Source organism: Mytilus galloprovincialis, chromosome 11 (genome assembly GCF_965363235.1).
Source record: "Mytilus galloprovincialis chromosome 11, xbMytGall1.hap1.1, whole genome shotgun sequence".
Lineage (NCBI taxonomy): Eukaryota > Metazoa > Mollusca > Bivalvia > Mytilida > Mytilidae > Mytilus > Mytilus galloprovincialis.
Genome location: NC_134848.1, coordinates 15,139,615 through 15,156,846, shown reverse-complemented (window position 1 = coordinate 15,156,846; position 17,232 = coordinate 15,139,615). Strand labels below are relative to the sequence as shown.

At 30.6% G+C, this 17,232-nt stretch overlaps 2 protein-coding genes across 2 annotated transcripts in view; both read left to right on the top strand.

Annotated features, from left to right (window-relative positions):
• LOC143051678 (uncharacterized) overlaps positions 1-17,232 on the top strand; it is a 174,970-nt gene that overhangs the window by 115,803 nt on the left and 41,935 nt on the right. The window lies entirely within an intron of this gene.
• The window catches only part of LOC143052048 (uncharacterized), a 29,915-nt gene that overhangs the window by 4,093 nt on the left and 8,590 nt on the right, over positions 1-17,232 (top strand). The window contains exon 3 of the mRNA XM_076225020.1: positions 4,075-4,176. Coding sequence (XP_076081135.1) covers positions 4,075-4,176 — 102 coding nt within the window. The remainder of the gene's footprint in view (positions 1-4,074; positions 4,177-17,232) is intronic.

Sequence of the window (17,232 nt, the reverse complement as noted above, 5' to 3'; positions counted from 1 at the left end):
ATTTGGCAAAATACTTTGAAACTTTTAATAACAGTCAGAGCTCAGACATAAATAAGTCTCAATCTGCTTTTGACATAAAGAAGTCAAAACATGTATTCATTAAGACTTATCTAAGTAAAAAAATGACAGACTTGTTTAGGTCTATTTATGTTGATGAAAAGACTATCTTACTTGGTACACCACCTATGACAGCAAAAACGTCATCGTCTTGTCTGAGAGTTCACAAGGACTTGAGCTATCTATATTTAATTATATATCTAATTGAACATCATTACTAAAGTTAAACACAGATGTTTTACCTCATTAAGTGTGGTTCCAGGTGGTTGCATTGCAAGGTTAATTAACATTATCTCTGATTTTTTAGACTCTCATTCATATTTTTCTTTAGAAGACAAAGCATTGTCAGTCAATGATGTCATTATTTCATTTAGTTGCATGACCTTTTTATAAATATGCGTGGGTCTTGAAGTTAACCAATTTTGGAAACTTATCGACTTCAAGGAGTCCATATTTGCAATTTTTTATTCTGGTCAATTATTTCTTGATTAACAATATTTGACTTATTAAAGTCGTATTTTGTCTTGCATTAAAGGGAGACAAATCTTAAAACTTACAAATTTAGACCTCTATGTGTTAAAAGCAGATTCAGACTTATTTATGTCTGAGCTCTGACTGTTTTTAACTGAATGTTCCTTATGTTATTGAGTTTATGAACTATATCTAAAGTTTTGTTCATAAAAAAACATGGCTGCCATGTCTAAAAAAAGAACTTAGGGTCAAATGCAGTCAGGGATGATTCCAGCTGTTTTCAAATGGGTCCCTTGAACATCAAATTGGGAATTCTTATCCGAATTGGGAATTTTTATCCGAATTAGGAATTTTTTATCCGTACTATCTAAGACGAAATAATATCATTTTCCTGTAAAAACGGAATGTTTAATTTAGTTTCACCTGTACACTGATTTAAGAAGTTGTAACTTTTTGAATAATTCTGGACGGGCTACTGATTATTATAAATATGATTCTCAGAGATATGATAACCAGATCACTTGAAAGACATTGGATTGAGACAAGGGAAGTTGTAATTCATGAATATCATTGCACATGATGCACTATCACTATATCAACGTAACTCTAGTAAACGAGGCCTATTACAAAAACATATGTATACCAGCTAACATAAATCTATGGCAAGCTGTTTAGCTATTCATTCGTATTTCAAATTATCTCCTAATATATAAGATATATTATATAATAAATAAGATTAATATAAGATATCTTATATAATATATGACATTTATATAAGATATCTTATTTAATATATGAGATATCTTATATAATTTCATTTTTAAAAGCTATCTATATATTGTGTGAGATATCTTATATTATATGATATATCTTATAATATACAATGTTATATGAGATATTTTATATATTTAATAACTTTATAAGATGTCTTATATACTTTATACTTAGATATCTTATATACTTTATAAGATATATTCTGAAGTTTATAAGATATCTCATAAAGCATGTAAAGTATATGAAATATCTTATAAATATGTTTATATAAGATATCTATATAGTTTATTGTATATCATACTAAGAAAATTATAAAAAGATATCTTATTACTTACTAGTATATGAAATATCTGATAATTTATATATGATATCTCTAATAATATATCTTATATAATATATAAGATATCTTAAATAATCTTTTTTATAAGGTATCTTATACAAAATAGATATCATATATTATATAGAAGATATCTTATATCGATTATAAGATAGCTTAGTACATAGTATATAAGATATCTTATACATATACTTTATATAAGATACCTTATATAATTGATAAGATATCTGATAAAAGAAAAGTATATGTGATATCTTATTAACTATAAAAGATATCTCATAAACTATATAAGATATCTCATAAACTATATAAGATATCACATAAATTTTATAAGATGTCTCATAAATTATATAAGATATATCATGAACTATATAAGATATCTTATCAACTTTATAAGATATCTTACACACTAAATATTATAGATCTTATAAAGTGTATGATATATCTTGAAGTTAGATTAAATAGCAAAACGGCTTGCCATATTAACCACTGAAAAAAATCAATCATTGTGTATTTTTTTTAACAGATCATCTTGATAAACTTACCTTGATTCAAATTGAACTGGCCAATTGTCGAATTCAGAAAAGCAATTACAAAAGTTTATATACTTAATTGATAAGATATTTAAAGCAATTCTTATTGAACCCGCCAGTGAACTTTAAAATTATGTTGATCATTTTCATATCTTTCGAAACACTTCCATAATGATGACATCGTATTTCAGTAGGGGGGCCTCATTTCATCAATGATCTATAATCGACATTATTTGAAAAAACGCTCAAACTTTTGTCTTTTGAGAAAATAGACCAAAATATAAAATAATTTCTTTTACAAAACAAGTTTTAATCAAATTACATAACCGGCTCTGGTGAGCGATCTGCTTTTACGAGATCGGCGCCCATTAAATTTTGTTCATCAATGTTATATCAAAATTTGAATTTGCTTTTTGCCAAGGTCTACTTTGACACCCATTTTGACAAAAAAGAATTCTTTTGAACAACCTGCTGGGCGATCTACTTTTACGAGGTCAAATACTCCGATAATATTTTAATCACTTAAATCCTGCTGCTAAAGTTGACATAATTAGATCGTCGTGAATAAAATGCAATTCCCACTTAGCATTCTTATTGATTCTAAAACGTTTGACGACAAACTATTAAAAAATTATAGTTGCCGTAATCGGTGACAGAAACTTTTCTATAAATACCGATTTTTATCTTATTTTCCTGAATTGGGAATTTATATTCACAAACATTTTTTTGGGGCCGCTGTCCCATTTAAAGGCCGCTAAGCGGCCCTAAACTATATAGTGGAATCATCCCTGGCAGTTTTTGGGAAAAGGCAGCGTTCATGCTGGCTGTCTCCTTATGTGGTTGCACGGATCATGTTCCCTCATTTACCGTATCTGTTCCGTACTTTGCAATATATCTAGTGCAGGTCAAACAGATCATATACATTTGTATATCATATTTACGGTTACCTGACAACTTTCATTATAATGCATGCCCTACACGATTTTGAACCTTTATCCCGATTACTGAATCATGATCATAAAAATAGCCCCAAAGTACGATTTTAATCAAATAATCAAATAATTTTTAACCCGTTCATGGTAAAATTCTTCTAAACTGATTAACCAATCAAAATCGGGATTAACTGTAACACACAGCTGATCAATCAAAAGCAAAAAAGCTAATACAATCGTGAATCGAAAGATTGAATGGGATTTTGAAATGAATCTTTTGTCAGAACTCAGAATTGTATAAATTGTACGTCATACTGTTGAACTATTTTCAACTTGCAAATTCGGTATTATCTTTAACATGTTTTCAGCAGCTGAAGCTCAAACAATCGTGAATCGAAGGAATGGACCATTGAATGTGAATTACAAGTGAATCGAAAGAATGAACCATTGAATGAGATTTTGAAATTATTTTTTTGTCAGCAAGCAGAATTGTATAAATCGTTATACAGTTGAACAGGCCCTGTGCCGTATTTGATTGACATACGTTGTTAAATTCACTTCATTGGGTAGTCCTATAATATATGACTTCGCATTATATATTCACTATTTAACGTTTTCATGCTGATATTTTCATTTTTTATTTTTTGTCTAATTGCAATGTATACTGTTACAATCTTATCCTGATCCATTTTCAGAAATGCAATGTAGACGATCATTTACAGAAGCTATCAAATTTTCAGATTTTCTGTTAAGGACATATTATATACATAAACTGTATATGGTTATCTATATATAATTTTTATATCTATTTAAGAAAATATAGTATTGATAAAGATGCCGATTTTTTTAATTCATGATCATCACTTATTACTTCACTTTAGTACCATTTGGCACTGGTGCTCCAATAACGGAGGAATATAATTTGGAAAAAAATCGTTTTGTTCCCAATTTCGATTTTTATGTTGACCAGAGTTTTTGAATTTCACCGGTGTCAACATCAATGACCTGGATAAACTTTTCTTTCTTTTGGATTATTTAAGGAGAAACAATCAATATAACTACCATAATTCAGGTAAGTAATCACTTCTTAACATATTTAAAACATTTACGTGGCTGGTCAAATCAGAATTAATTTTTTTTTCATGCTACGCGTTTTTGGCCAATCGCGATATGACCTCGGGTGGCACATTGATAGTAAAAAGAAAATATCAGAACAGCAAATGTAAATAGTGAATAAAGCCTCCGAGGTCATATGTTATAGGACTATTCATTGGGGAACTGATTAGATTTTGCAGAATGTAATACAGTCGGAAAGCAAGTCCTTAGAAACGTCCGTTGTTGCTACTTTCATAAGACAACAATGAATCGCATGGATAAGCCCGCCATTCTGATATTACGTTAATTTCGCAGAAAAAAATATTTGCAGTAAAATTGGATTTTTTTCATTTTTTTTGTTATACGACCGCCAAAATTTTAATTTTTTGGTCGTATATTGGTATCACATTGGCGTTGGCGTCGTCGTCGTCCGAATACTTTTGGTTTTCGCACTATAACTTTAGTTTAAGTAAATAGAAATCTATGAAATTTAAACACAAGGTTTATGACCATCGAAGGCAGGTTGGGATTGATTTTGTAAGTTTTGGTCCCAACAGTTTAGGAATTAGGGGCCAAAAAGGCCCCAAATAAGCATTTTCTTGGTTTTCGCATTATAACTTTAGTTTAAGTAAATAGAAATCTATGAAATTTTGACACAAGGTTTATGACCACAAAAGGCAGGTTGGGATTGATTTTGGGAGTTTTGGTTCTAACTGTTTAGGAATTAGGGGCCAAAAAGGGCCCAAATAAGCATTATTCTTTGTTTTTGCGCAATAATTTTAGTATAAGTGAATAGAAATCAATGAAATTTAAACACAAGGATTTTGACCATAAAAGGAAGGTTGGGATTGATTTTGGGAGTTTTCGTCTCAACAGTTTGGGAATAAGGGGCCCAAAGAGTCCAAAACTAAACTTTGTTTGATTTCATCAAAAATTGAATAATTGGGGTTCTTTGATATGCCGAATCTAACTGTGTATGTAGATTCTTTATTTTTGGTCCCGTTTTCAAATTGGTCTACATTAAGCACCAAAGGGTCCAAAATTAAACTTAGTTTGATTTTAACAAAAATTGAATCCTTGGGGTTCTTTGATATGCTGAATCTAAAAATGTACATAGATTTTTGATTATTGACCCGGTTTTCAAGTTGGTCCAAATCATTGTCCAAAATTAAATTTTGTTTGATTTCATCAAAAATTGAATAATTGGGGTTCTTTGATATGCCAAATCTAACTGTGTATGTAGATTCTTTATTTTTGGTCCTGTTTTCAAATTGGTCTACATTAAAGTCCAAAGGGTCCAACATTAAACTAAGTTTGATTTTAACAAAAATTGAATTCTTGGAGTTGTTTGATATGCTGAATCTGAACATGTACTTAGAGTTTTTATTATTGGTCCAGTTTTCAAGTTGGTCCAAATTGCGGTCCAAAATTAAAAGTTGTATGATTTCAGCAAAAATTGAGTCCTAGTTGTTCTTTGATACGCTAAATCTTAACATGTACTTAGATTTTTAATTGTGGGTTGACTTTTCAAGTTGGTCCAAATTGTGGTCCAAAATTATACTAAATGTTTTGTATCAACTAAAATTGAATCCTTGGATATTGGAATACTTCAAAAGGGATTGGTGTTCTTTAATATAGTAAATCTAATCAATATTTAAATTTTAAATATATTGGAAATTTACCAGAGGTGTTAAAAGGATAAATTTGATATAATTTTGTGTATTGACTTTAATCAGGACACTTATTATCTTAGCAGCCTCCTCAGTCAAATAGATAGATAAGAAAGAAAATTTAATTGCCATTTTATATACATATAATTGATTGTAATGATTACTGTTTGTTTGTTCTTTGTGTATGTGTTGATGACAATCCAGATTTGGATTTTTATATCAATAAAATCTTATCTTATCTTATCTAAATGAACTCTAAAGAACTGTCAAAGTAATTGTTTAGTGGTGTTTATCTATGGACATAAAGTCAAGTTATAAAGTTTTCTCTGCAGAACACTTAAAGATTCTGATTAACTTAATCTGTTTCATATTCAAAGATAAAGACTTGTTTAATGTATATTCTGGTCAGTTTTAAGGTTGTTGCTGGATGTGAAAAGTTGGTTACATGTTTGCAATATATAAATATTGTATATGAACTTGATGTTGTTCCAAAAAAAATTTATGGGGTCAAATTTTTTAGGGGGGGGGGTTCAATTTTAGGATTTCTCACAATTTTTTTTGCTATTTCTTTGTCTAAACATATTTACTAAGTATTGCACAACAGCACAGTGTATTGCGCAACAGCAAATTGTATTGCACCAGGGATGATTCCACTATATAGTTTAGGGCCGCTTAGCGGCCTTTAAATGGGACAGCGGCCCCAAAAAAATGTTTGTGAATATAAATTCCCAATTCAGGAAAATAAGATAAAAATCGGTATTTATAGAAAAGTTTCTGTCACCGATTACGGCAACTATAATTTTTTAATAGTTTGTCGTCAAACGTTTTAGAATCAATAAGAATGCTAAGTGGGAATTGCATTTTATTCACGACGATCTAATTATGTCAACTTTAGCAGCAGGATTTAAGTGATTAAAATATTATCGGAGTATTTGACCTCGTAAAAGTAGATCGCCCAGCAGGTTGTTCAAAAGAATTCTTTTTTGTCAAAATGGGTGTCAAAGTAGACCTTGGCAAAAAGCAAATTCAAATTTTGATATAACATTGATGAACAAAATTTAATGGGCGCCGATCTCGTAAAAGCAGATCGCTCACCAGAGCCGGTTATGTAATTTGATTAAAACTTGTTTTGTAAAAGAAATTATTTTATATTTTGGTCTATTTTCTCAAAAGACAAAAGTTTGAGCGTTTTTTCAAATAATGTCGATTATAGATCATTGATGAAATGAGGCCCCCCTACTGAAATACGATGTCATCATTATGGAAGTGTTTCGAAAGATATGAAAATGATCAACATAATTTTAAAGTTCACTGGCGGGTTCAATAAGAATTGCTTTAAATATCTTATCAATTAAGTATATAAACTTTTGTAATTGCTTTTCTGAATTCGACAATTGGCCAGTTCAATTTGAATCAAGGTAAGTTTATCAAGATGATCTGTTAAAAAAAATACACAATGATTGATTTTTTTCAGTGGTTAATATGGCAAGCCGTTTTGCTATTTAATCTAACTTCAAGATATATCATACACTTTATAAGATCTATAATATTTAGTGTGTAAGATATCTTATAAAGTTGATAAGATATCTTATATAGTTCATGATATATCTTATATAATTTATGAGACATCTTATAAAATTTATGTGATATCTTATATAGTTTATGAGATATCTTATATAGTTTATGAGATATCTTTTATAGTTAATAAGATATCACATATACTTTTCTTTTATCAGATATCTTATCAATTATATAAGGTATCTTATATAAAGTATATGTATAAGATATCTTATATACTATGTACTAAGCTATCTTATAATCGATATAAGATATCTTCTATATAATATATGATATCTATTTTGTATAAGATACCTTATAAAAAAGATTATTTAAGATATCTTATATATTATATAAGATATATTATTAGAGATATCATATATAAATTATCAGATATTTCATATACTAGTAAGTAATAAGATATCTTTTTATAATTTTCTTAGTATGATATACAATAAACTATATAGATATCTTATATAAACATATTTATAAGATATTTCATATACTTTACATGCTTTATGAGATATCTTATAAACTTCAGAATATATCTTATAAAGTATATAAGATATCTAAGTATAAAGTATATAAGACATCTTATAAAGTTATTAAATATATAAAATATCTCATATAACATTGTATATTATAAGATATATCATATAATATAAGATATCTCACACAATATATAGATAGCTTTTAAAAATGAAATTATATAAGATATCTCATATATTAAATAAGATATCTTATATAAATGTCATATATTATATAAGATATCTTATATTAATCTTATTTATTATATAATATATCTTATATATTAGGAGATAATTTGAAATACGAATGAATAGCTAAACAGCTTGCCATAGATTTATGTTAGCTGGTATACATATGTTTTTGTAATAGGCCTCGTTTACTAGAGTTACGTTGATATAGTGATAGTGCATCATGTGCAATGATATTCATGAATTACAACTTCCCTTGTCTCAATCCAATGTCTTTCAAGTGATCTGGTTATCATATCTCTGAGAATCATATTTATAATAATCAGTAGCCCGTCCAGAATTATTCAAAAAGTTACAACTTCTTAAATCAGTGTACAGGTGAAACTAAATTAAACATTCCGTTTTTACAGGAAAATGATATTATTTCGTCTTAGATAGTACGGATAAAAAATTCCTAATTCGGATAAAAATTCCCAATTCGGATAAGAATTCCCAATTTGATGTTCAAGGGACCCATTTGAAAACAGCTGGAATCATCCCTGTGCACAACAGCATGAAATCTTCAATTGAAAATAAATTCAAATCATTTAACCAATTTCAAGTTCTTTAACTACATTTATTCTGTGACAGAAAACTATCATGTGTCAAATATTTAATTAAAATCCAAATTCAGCCTCTATCAAGCTTGAATATTGTGTCCTTATTTGCCCAAACTGATCAGGATTGGACCTCTGCGGTCGTATCAAGCTGCGCTCGGCGAAGAACATTTTTTTGTTTGCGTCAAAGAAAATATTTCAAATCTGATTAAATATCAGATGTCTCCCGCTATATAGACCCTTTAGAAACCCCTTAATAAACAGAATTCCATAGGAAAGACATTCTATGACATTGTAGTTTTTAGTCTCCCACATTGATGTCAACAAGTTGATGTTCTGAAGTCACAAGTGTGTATCAGTACACATGCAAGATTTTAAAATATAAGTGTATGTCATCACAGTTTTTTTTGAAATATTATGGCAATTGTTCAGCAGGGAGTTTATATTGTGGATTTATTCTCCTTGAAAAAAATTGAAGCAAAGGTAAGACATTTTAAATATATCTTAGAACTTGTACTTTTATATGGCCCTTAAATTAAAAAGAATCTAAAAATGTACGAGCCAGTTAGTTTTACAAAAGAATCTTTCAATGAAGGGGGGGGGGGGGGGGGGGGGGTGGGGGTGGCAGGGGATTTTATATCAAGACAGGTTTTTTTTAACCATGCAAACCAAGCAAGATTTTTTTTGTCTCGCCTGCGACTTTTGTCCCAAAAAGCAAGACTTAGGGATAGTGTTAAGGCGAAGGCGATGGCGGCATTAGCTCTTGACTAAAAGCTTAATATTTCAGAAGGTAGAAGACCTGGATACTTCATACTTTGTATATAGATGCCTCATGTTACGAACTGTCCGTCTGTCATATGACCATTGGCCTAATTGACCTCATTTTCATGGTTCAGTGACTACTTGAAAAAAAAGTTAAAAATTTTTGCAATGTTAATTTCTCACTTATTATAAGTAATAGGATAACTATATTTGGTGTGTGCGTACCTTGCAAGGTTCTCATGTCTGTCAGTCAGTTTTCACTTGACCTCGACCTCATTTCATGGATCAGTGAACAAGGTTAAGTTTACAGGGTTAAGTCCATATCTCAGAAACTATAAGCAATAGGTCTTGTATATTTGGTGTGTGGAATGATTGTAAGGTGTACATGTCCAACTGGCAGGTGTCATCTGACCTTGACCTCATTTTCATGGTTCAGTGGTCAAAGTTAAATTTTTGTGTTTTGGTCTATTTTGCAGATACTATTAGCATTTAGTCAATTATATTTGGTGTATGGAATGATTGTAAGGTGTACATGTCCAACTGACAGGTGTCATCTGACCTTGACCTCATTTTCATGGTTCAGTGGTCAAAGTTAAATTTTTGTGTTTTGGTCTATTTCTCAGATACTATTAGCATCCAGTCAATTGTATTTGGTGTATGGAATGTTTGTAAGGTGTACATGTCTGTCTGGCAATAATCATCTGACCTTGACCTCATTTTTATGGTTCATTGGTCAAAGTTAAATTTTGCAATTTGGTCTATTTCTCAGATACTATAAGCATCAAGTTGATTATATTTGGTAAATAGAATGTTTTTAGGGTGTACAAGTCTGTCTTGCAATAATCATCTGACCTTGACCTCATTTTCATGGTTCATTGGTGAATGTAAAATCATCAATGATTTGGTCTTTTTTCAGATACTATAGGGATAGTAGAACTATATTTGGTGTAGGGAATAATTGTAAGGTGTGTACATGTCTGTTTAGTAGATGTTAGTTGATCTTGACCTAATTTTCATGGTTCATTGGTCAAGGTTATTTTTTTTATGAGATTTATTCGGAGATACTTTTAGCAATAGGTAAACTAGATTTGTTGTATGGAATGAGTGTATGAACTACATTTATGTCTGAAAGGGTTTATCTCACCTTCATTTCAAGTACAGTTAATTTAATGTAATGCTTGTGGTATACAATGCTTTTTTATACTTTCAACATAAATTATATTATGAACACTAGAACAGGCGAGACATTTCAGTGTGTCCACTCTTGTTTAGTCAATCCAAAGCAAGATATTTTGTTTTCACATCATACTTGCTGCAGATCAAGCCAGAAAATATTTTTTAGCATCTGAATACATTCGGCAAAATTATAATTTTTCAACAAAATAGATTTCAATGAATTTGATTCTAAAGTTTTCTTTTCTAACATTTCACTCATATTACCTGTTAATCATCTTTTTTTAGCTCACCTTTCCTAAAAGGAAATGTGAGCTTTTCTCATCACTTGGGGTCCGTTATCGTCTGTCGTCGTTAACAATTTTTTAAACATCTTCTTCTCTGAAACTACTAAATGGAATTGAATGAAACTTAGCATGATTGTTCCTTAGGGTATCCTGCACAAAGTGTGTGCTTCGATTTTTGATCCATCGAAAAACATGGCCGCCATTACTAAAAATAGAACATAGGGGTCAAACAACAGTTTTCCCAAATATCTCAAAAATCCTTAGGTTAAGGCAAATTCTGTCAGGTTGAAAGTGTTTACCATAATGAGAGCTACCTCAGTGCAGATTTTCCTGAAAATCTGTTAACTGATAATTGAGTTAGTGCCCTTTTTAGCTCACCTTTCCTAAAAGGAAATGTGAGCTTTTGCCATCACTTGGCGTCTGTCGTTGTCGTCGTCCGTCCGTCTGTCTGTCTGTCCAGTGTAAACTATTTCAAAGATATGATCCTTAGGGTATCTTGATTTAAAGTTTATGTTTTATTTTCTGTTTCATCAAAAAACATGGCCACCATGGCTTAAAATAGAACATAGGGGTAAAATGCAGTTTTTGGCTTATATCTCAAAAACTAAAGCATTTAGAGCAAATCTGACATGGGATGAATTTGTTCATCAGGTCAAGATCTATCAGCCCTGAAATTTTCAAAGGAATCAAACAACCCATTGTTGGGTTGCTGCCACTTAATTGGTTATTTTAAGGAAATTTTGCAGTTTTTGGTCATTATCTTGAATATTATTATAGATAAAGAGAAACTGTAAACAGCAAAAATGTTTAGCAAAGTAAGATCTACAAATAAGTAAATATGACCAAAATTGTCAATTGACCCCTTAAGAGTTATTGTCCTTTAATGACAAATTTACACAATTTGTTCATCATATTTGCTAACTTTAAAAAATCTTCTTCTCTGAAACTATTGAACCAATTTCAACCAAACTTAAGGTAAATGATCATTAGGGTGTCTTGAATAAAGTTTTTGTTTTATTTTCTGTTTCCTACAAAAAGATGGCCGTCATGGCTAAAAATATAACATGGGGGTAAAATGCAGTTTTTGGCTTATATCTCAAAACATTAAGCATTTAGAGCAAAACTGATATAGGTGAATTTGTTCTTAAGGTCAAGATCTATCAGCCCTGAAATTTTCAGAGGAATCAAACAACCCATTGTTGGGTTGCTGCCACTTAATTGGTAATTTTAATGAAATTTCGCAGTTTTTGGTCGTTATCTTGAATATTATTATAGATAAAGAGAAACTGTAAGCAGCAGAATTGTTAAGCAAAGTAAGATCTACAAATAAGTCAATAATACCAAAATTGTCAATTGACCTTTTAAGGAGTTATTGCCCTTTGAAGATATTTAACTCAATTTCTTTTACTTGTAAGCTTACTTAAAAAAAAAACTTCTCCTTTGAAACTGCGGCATAAATTTCAGCCAAACTCAGGCTGAATGAGTTTCAGAGTATAAATTTAGTATAAATTTTATATTTCCTTGTACATTGTTTGGCTAAAATAGAACATAGGGGTAAAATGCAATTATTTGCTTTTGAAGAAGATATGACCAGATTCAAGAATATTTATATAAATTGAAAAGCCAAAATAATCATTGATGAAAGATTTAAGGGGGTACCCTTCACTATACCCCAAAAAAAAGCTGTTGTTTAATTTTAATTCTTTTTATATCATTGATAGATTACTCCTAGTTGAACATTATGTAAAAATTTTAAGAGATTTGAACCAACGGAAAAAAAGTTATGGTTACCCAAATATGGCATTTGCTACATGCAAATTTCAGCAAAATTTGGAAGTTCCAGAAATATGGGTATAGGGGTATATATGTTATTATTTTTTTTAATTTATCCTAAATTGACAATAGCATAGTTAAAAGTGATAACTAGGACAATTTTTAATTGATTGGTACTGTTTTTTTTGTATTTTTTTTATTTTGAATTTAAATTTTAGTCTAGGATAAATAGGGGGGTCTGAGACTTAGGGACCAAAAATTACTATGATTGGTCAAATATTTAGGAAAAAAAATATCAATTAAAAAAAAATGTGTCGTTTATTTTTTGTAAAAAACTAATCATTTGTTGTGCTATTATAAGTCTATTATTCTTGCAAAAATTTTAAACAATTGAACCTACAGATTTTTTTTTTATTCAATTTTTAAATATACCTCCACCCTCAATAAATAAGAGCAAGTTCCACTCAGATAGTACATATGGGCCATAATTTTTTCATCTTTTGAACCAGGTCTTAGATATTGAGTTTAAGTGTCTTGTACCCTGATGACCTGAATGTGACCTTGAATTTGACCTCAAGGTCAACTTATTGTATTTTTTCGCAAGAAACACCACCAGGCCATAAATTTTGGTCTGTTGACATAGACCTTACATCTGTGGCATGTTGATGTGTCATTATGAGAAGGTGTGCCCTGGTGATTTTTTACATGTACCATGTATATCAAACTTGGGTCCATTTAAGGCGGTAATGGGTGGATGCCCCCCCCCCTCTTTAAAAACAAAAACACATTACATGAGTGCATTTTACAATTATTTTATGTTTTTAGCAAAAAAAGTCCAAAAAAATTTCTGCATTACAATTTGATCCTCTTTCAAAAATCCTGCAAAGGTACCTGTTACACTTATATTTCAGTTTAAAGTGTTCAGATCAGGCAGTTATGTTTATGAAGTCATCAGTTTTATGTACAAATGCATTAATAAAAGTAAAGAACTGACTATCTTAATCTTCATTTGGCTTTGCTTCTAAGTACTTTTATAGTTTATCATAGAAGAGATCATTATAATGATAAAATCATAACCATAAACAGGTTAACTTTACCCAGGGGTAGGTGATTTATCCCTTTTTTTTTGCCCCCTGGGGCCTCAAGTTTGCTGAATAATTCTTTTATTACAGAAAATATTGAATTCCAAGCCTGTGTTTAGGTGAGAGAACACTACAATGCAATTATACTAGTATATTTTTGGTTGTCCAACATTATATAATTATTTATTTGAAAGAAAAATCACAAGGCAATAAATGCTTTTGTTAAGGCTTACCTGAGGTTTTGGACTGGACAGAGTACAAATTTATCTATGAAACACAATAGGTTCAACAGGTAGTGAAAAGTAAATATGAGCCATTTTGTACTTAATATATATATGTGAAGATCATAAATACAAATTTATGAAAATGCTAATGCCGGTTATTAGCCCATGTGAACTGTCCTAATTAGATACATGTTTCAAGAAAAAAAAATGAATTTATATATCTCTTACACTTGTAACTGGAGTAATTGACAGCAAAGGCAGTTGGATCCCCCCCCCCCTTTTTTTTGGACGATGAATGCATTTATATCGAGACAAATATTATTTAGACCCCCTTATAAAATGGGTGGATCTGCCCCTGCCAACAATAACATGATAAATATAAATTTCAAGGAAATCATTACATGCATACTAGAGTTATCATATAATTCATTAGTGTTCAACATGTTAAAAAAGCTTTATTCAAATGGTTAAACTCTAAAAGTACATGACCAAGCTGGAAAATATTTTTAATAGAAAGGGAACTTTTTCACCCTGATTAAAAAAATAGCAAAGTAACCAAACACATAATTTTTTATTTTTTTTAGGCCAAAGTATAAATTTATGAATTCAAAATCTTAATCAATCAACAAGATACGTGTACATGTATACATAGGCAAATCCATTTCTATATACCATGTATACATGTACATATTGTATGACATATTTTGTGCATGGCAGCAAATAATATAAATTGTCTTTTTACATATTTACATGTATATACATCTAGAAATGAACATGCTAGTTCCTATGTTGTACTGTTACACCACTGTCCCAAGATAGGGGGAGGGTCTGGATACCACTAACATGTTTAACACTGCCACATGGTGTATGTATGTGCCTGTACCACATCAGGAGCATTTCATTCAGTGGTTGTCATTTGTTGCTGTGTTACTTAGTAGTTTTACTTTAATTTATTTGTACAATAATTAGGCCATTAGTTTTCTCGCTTGAAATTGTTTTACATTTGTCTTTGTCAGGGCCTTTAATAGCTGACTATACAAGGGGTTTGCTCATTGTTGAAATCCATATGGTGACCTATAGTTGTTAATTTCTGTGTCATTTGGTCACCATCTCTTGTAAAGACTTGTCTCATTGGCAATCAACCACAATTTCTTTTTTATATTTTAAATGTATTAAAATAAAAAGCAATCACATTTTATAAGCCTAAAACAGTGGGCAGGATTTAATGTGCAAATATGTGGGATGTGAACAGGTATTAATGGAAGCAAATAAAATCAATAACTCATCAACCTGCAGTGCAGCAACTAAATGATAAAAAATCTTCATGACCCTGTCCAAAAAAAAATGCCCTGAACCTTAATGTAAACATGAACTGTCACATGCCATGGTTAAAACACTATTAAATTCATAAGTTGCAAGTATCTACACAATTAGTAAGAGGCATGTTTTTGTCCATAATGGGTCAGCCTGGCCTTTTTTATGTTGTTGTTGTTTTTTTTGTGGGGGGGGGGGGGTGTCACTGACACTGAGCAACAGTTTTTGCTCAGAAGTTATTTAAGCTTGCCATGCTGCAAGGGTTTAAAAGACACATTCACCCTGTTGATCTAAAGTGCACAGTTGTTAAAAATAACTAGAGACCATGTAAAAACACTGACCTTCATCTCTTTTGGACTTTTCACCCTGAGGCTGTTGTTTACAAACAAGTTTTTGTATGTCTTTATCCGAAAAATAATGTGTGAACTGCTTCACAAGCTACCAAAATGAAGATCGATATATATAGCTTTCGATCTGCATTATGGTATTCACGAAAAGCAGTCCACTGTTTACGTCTGAAGCAGTTTGCCCTTGGCAACATGTGATCCTCAAAAACAACAACTTCACAAGTTTTACCTTTCTAAAAAGGTAGTAAATGCTTCGTAGTATCATAAATTACGTGTTCTAGTGTGTTTTTATGTTTATATATTTTTACAGAGAATATTGATTATTTATTTCATTTCAGAGTCATTTAATGCGTGTAATCTATAATTGTTATCTTTTAGGGGGGGGGGGGCGGTACTTTTAAGATTATCTTTATCAATATGACAGAGCACCCGTACAAATTTAAATTTAAGCAAAATACGAGTCTAAATTGATATCAGTTAAACACGAAATTACATAAAGGTTGCATATGAAATTCATTCAATATTTATCAGACCAGAGAAAACGTATTCAGTATATATAACACTTCTATTTATATCTCACTCATATTCATTTGGACTAATGACATCTGTATTCGCAAAGTTCGAATTTATCAGGTAAACGTAATACCTATAAGTTTATTTGGCGTTCCATAAAAAATTTTGATAGTTCACCTATGTTTGCGTTCCATATATATATGTTTATTCTATTTATATCTCATACAGATACAATTTTATAAACATTGAATCTTGAAATAAATCGTGTATATTGCTGATTAACAAAGCAAAGGGTCGTGTATTAACAATATTTATTTAAATATTGAATTTTAGCAATTCATATATATGCATCATAATCATTAAAATGCGTACACGATTTACCAACTGTTGATCGGGACTATAAATACACATATTATTTTTTCCGGCATTTGATGCTTCTCCTCGCACGAGAAAATCCACAATTCTTTTTCTTAATCTAGCCAATGGCTGTTGCTGTATCTCGGCCACATCAAAAGGCAACCAATCAGAATGCATGTGTGATACATTATAATTTCAAGATGGCGTGGATATCACTCGAAAATCAGTTGATCTGGGTCTCAAAATTCTTGCATATTGCAATATGATTTAAAAACGCTTCAGTGAAACAGATCATAAAACAGATTATGGGAAGAGTTATCTTTCTTAGGTGTTGGGTACCCCCTTAAGCAAATAATTTAAGGTGAGCGATTCAGGCTCTTGAGAGCCTCTTGTTTGACATTTTTGGCCATTTTTGATATTATTATTTCAAAAATCTTCTTCTCTGAAACAACTTTTCAAAATCAAATGAAACTTGGTAAGGTTGTACATTAGGGTATCCTGCAAAAAGTTTATGCTTGGATTTTTGATTTGTCGAAAAACATGTCCGCCATTAATAAAAATAGAACATAGGGGTCAAAATGCTGTTTTTGCTATTTTTTCCTGAATAATAGAAGAAAATGAAGATGAAAGCTACTTTGAAAGGTAAACATGGTATCCTGAGT